This window comes from Eleginops maclovinus, chromosome 1 (genome assembly GCF_036324505.1).
Source record: "Eleginops maclovinus isolate JMC-PN-2008 ecotype Puerto Natales chromosome 1, JC_Emac_rtc_rv5, whole genome shotgun sequence".
In the NCBI taxonomy this organism is placed as follows: Eukaryota; Metazoa; Chordata; class Actinopteri; order Perciformes; family Eleginopidae; genus Eleginops; species Eleginops maclovinus.
The window spans coordinates 16,306-19,812 of NC_086349.1; the positions used below are offsets into that span (position 1 = coordinate 16,306).

Here is a 3,507-nt window from a genome sequence, read left to right on the forward strand (position 1 = left end):
GAATTCAGTGTAAGTGGGGTGTGTTTCAAGATAGTCCACAATGCAGGAGGCAAACTCATTGGCAGAGACCCCCCCCTCACCCTCATGCCAAAGGTAATTTGTCGCTTCATGTGATGCCATATTGTAGATGGTAAAATTATGGACACCGAGCTTCATTTTGAAGTAGAGGGCAGACGCTTGAAGCTTTGGGCAGAGGAGAAGGCCCTGCAGATCCATGCATGCAACCAAGGTGGTGTTATTTGCAAGTTGTTTGTCGCTTTCCTTTTCTGCTCGTGCCTCGTCCTTCTTAACGCAGTGTTCCTCCCACACAGCAGCCTCGATGTTACCGGCTTTGAAGGCACAGCAAGTGTCACATTGATCTTTCTTTGGATGGAACAATGACAGATTTAATTCCTTAAAGGTGTTACTGAACACTTGTCTTGACAGAGGCTGGATGCCGTTGGCTGCACATGTTTGCTTATATTGTGAGTGGAGATGATTAATTGACCTGAATAACGGCTCCAGGTACATCTTGGAAGAGGAGGACCTACAGTAGTGCGATGGTACTTTCGGCAGATCAAGAAGAAAGGACTTTAGGAAGTCCCGCTCCTCTGTCCTCACCCTCACTCTTGCCGTCTTCTCAGGACTTTCCTCTCTTCTTCCAACCCATTTTAGAAAACTCCACTGCTTGATGCATAGGGTTGACAGGAACATCCGCTGACAAACTCTGAGCCTTCTACCATCAACACATAAAAAACAACAGAGAGATGCTGACCTCCGAGACTGAACCGCTTCTGTCCGGCGCCGCTTGACATCACTAACCTCCGCCAGTGACTTCACGTAGATTTTCCTTTCTTTCCAGTCCAATTTCCCCCAAAAATACTTGAATATTTCTTCCCTCTTCCCTTCATCGATTTCGGTGCAGTGTAGTTTGCTGGATTTCTGGCAGGACTCAGCCAGGCACCGCCCCTCCATTTTTCGTTCTTCTTTGTTGATGAATTCATTTTTTTTCCGTCCAAGATATGATTGGCCCCTCATTCTTCTCCTTTTCTGGATGTTACCCTTCCAAGCGTCTGGGTTGGCCCTCTTCCTTGACCTTCCCCGGTCAACAGCAACAGCATCTTCATATGATTAAAAGAAAAACAAAAGAAAACATGTTTCACAAATTCACATTTCTCTTACATGGTTTCTTAGCATGTGGAAGTATGTGTGTCAGTGTGTAGGCATGCATTAAAGTTTGGCATTTGCTGTGGTGTGTGTGTGTGTGTGTGTGTGTGTGCGTGTGTGCATGTGGCTGAGCCCATTAGTAGCTTACAGAAATGTAAAAAAACAAATTGACAATAAGTTACTCACCTTCATTGACAGGTGTGTAATCCGGGTCATTTTCAGGATCGTGTTCAAGTGAGTCTTAGAGCAATATAGAGGAACACATTTAGTACAACAAATGTACTTATGACATCATTCTGATATAAGATTGCATTCATTTTGACTCATAATTGATTAAATACACTAGATTTGTAATTAGTAATGGGCTTTAGTCTGTCAAACCAATGTGAGGTGGAGGCTGTAGTTTAGCCTAATCTGAGAATGAGAATAATAAGATACTTACCCTCACTGTCACTTTCAGTGAGATTGTCATTATCACTTTCCAGAGAATCTAACAACAATAAAATACATTCAGCACACTACAATGCTTGAATAATTCAGAACTGAGCTTGCATCATTAGCTTTGACCAGCAAACGTACAGTAACTATTCATTTTGAATTCTCTATGAGTAATCATTTTTAATTTAGCTACATACAACTTGATGAGTTAGTATTTGGATTCCTTCCTTGATCAAGGGAATCAGAACAACAAGTGTGGCAGGCTTTCATCTTAATGTGCAACACATCAATATGCTTTGGGTTGCAGAATAGTAGGTAGCTGCTACTGGGAGAAAAAATAATTTAAGCCTAAAGTACTTACCCTCATTGGCAGCTGTATCTCCACCGTCACTTTCAACTGAATCTAAGAATGACAGAGAGGGAAACCATTTAGAGTAATGAATAGCCTACAGTGTAGACTTTCCTGTCTGGCTGACTCAATTCTAGTTTCCTACAGACCTTCCTCCTCATTGCTGACCCTCACGTTCGCCTCAAGTTCCCTATCATAGCTGACATTGACCATTTCACACAGCTCCTTAACAGAGAAAGACATCCTGAAGGAAGGGAGAAAACCATATCAGAAAAAATGTAGCGCTATGCCCTGTCAACATAGCTTCACTTCGGAAATCCGTGCGTTAACATCTCCGCAAATGAAATCGTAGCAAGTTGGGTATAGTGTTGGAAATGCTCAGCCTCTACCAAGCGGTACGAGTGAGGCATGTTCTAGTGACAATCACGATAGTAACATTACAGTCTATAATTTCATCACTTAAACTCTGGAAAAAAACATATTTGTTTGAATCGTATCAATGTCACTGAGTTTATTTACCAACTAGCAAGCAGCAAGCAAGCTAATCTGTGGAGAAGTAGGCTAGCCTCTGGAGAGTTTAGCCTAGCCTACTACATTTACGTTCGTCGTCAGCCAGGTTCACAATAAAAAATATTGGATGACAATTACCATTCTAGACGGTAGTGAGGCATTTTCTAGTGACAATCACGACAGTTATATTATAGGCTACAATTGGATCATTTTGACTCAGAAAAAAACATGATTGTTTGAATAGTATCAATGTCACCGAGTTTGTTTGCACTAGGCTAGCCTGTGGAGAGCTTAGTTATTATCTTACGTTCGTCAGCCAGGTTCACAATAAAAATATTAGATGACAATTACTTAATCTAGATAATTTAGGCCTACCGGTAAATAACAGTTGTGAATATATTGCAACTAGATTAAACTTGAGTACAGTTGACAAAAAAACGAAATACCTTACCTTCAAAGTGTTATTCAGCTACCCGATGATGCGCTTCCAGAGACGCTAATGAGATGACACGAGACAGCTGAGATGGCTCCACAGAGCGGGAGATACGCGGCGTGATTGACAGCTTTGACACCAAATGGATATACTTGAAAATCAGATGACATGATTTCACAACTTTTCATTGGTCACTTAGGTACATGACGCATACTGTATACGGAAATGAACCTGGACATTGTATCCATCGTAAAATCTCAAAATCGGCAAAAATGGACATACGAGGTTTTCATCGGACAGCGACGATATGTTACATATATGGCTAATTTCCATACGAAAATATCTTCATATGTTTCTGACAGGCAAAGAAAGGAGGAGGTGCAGGAGAAGCTCGATGAGCAAAGGAGGAACACAGTGCAACCTGGAGACCAGGTGTTTGTAAAGGTGTTTAGAAGGAAGTGGTATAACGAACGCCGGGAAGGACCGTTTGAAGTTGTTCGAAGTACCGGAACAGCGGTCCAGGTTAAAGGGTCTCCAACGTGGTATCATATATCACACTGTGTTAAAGCACCAAGAGAAGAGGTGACACGCCCGCAGAGTCAGGATGGTGAAGGCTCTAGAGAGCGGGGAG

At 42.1% G+C, this 3,507-nt stretch overlaps 1 protein-coding gene across 1 annotated transcript; it reads right to left on the minus strand.

Moving 5' to 3' along the window:
- Positions 1-276: 276 nt before the first annotated feature.
- Positions 277-3,162, minus strand: LOC134871130 (uncharacterized; the record flags this gene model as incomplete). The annotated part of the gene is made up of 7 exons (XM_063893732.1): positions 2,895-3,162; positions 2,083-2,177; positions 1,946-1,987; positions 1,589-1,636; positions 1,333-1,386; positions 488-1,100; positions 277-363 (listed from the first exon to the last, which is right to left on the minus strand). Coding segments are annotated over exons 2-7 (938 nt in total), but the record flags the coding sequence as incomplete, so codon positions are not given.
- Between the last annotated feature and the right edge of the window lie 345 nt (positions 3,163-3,507).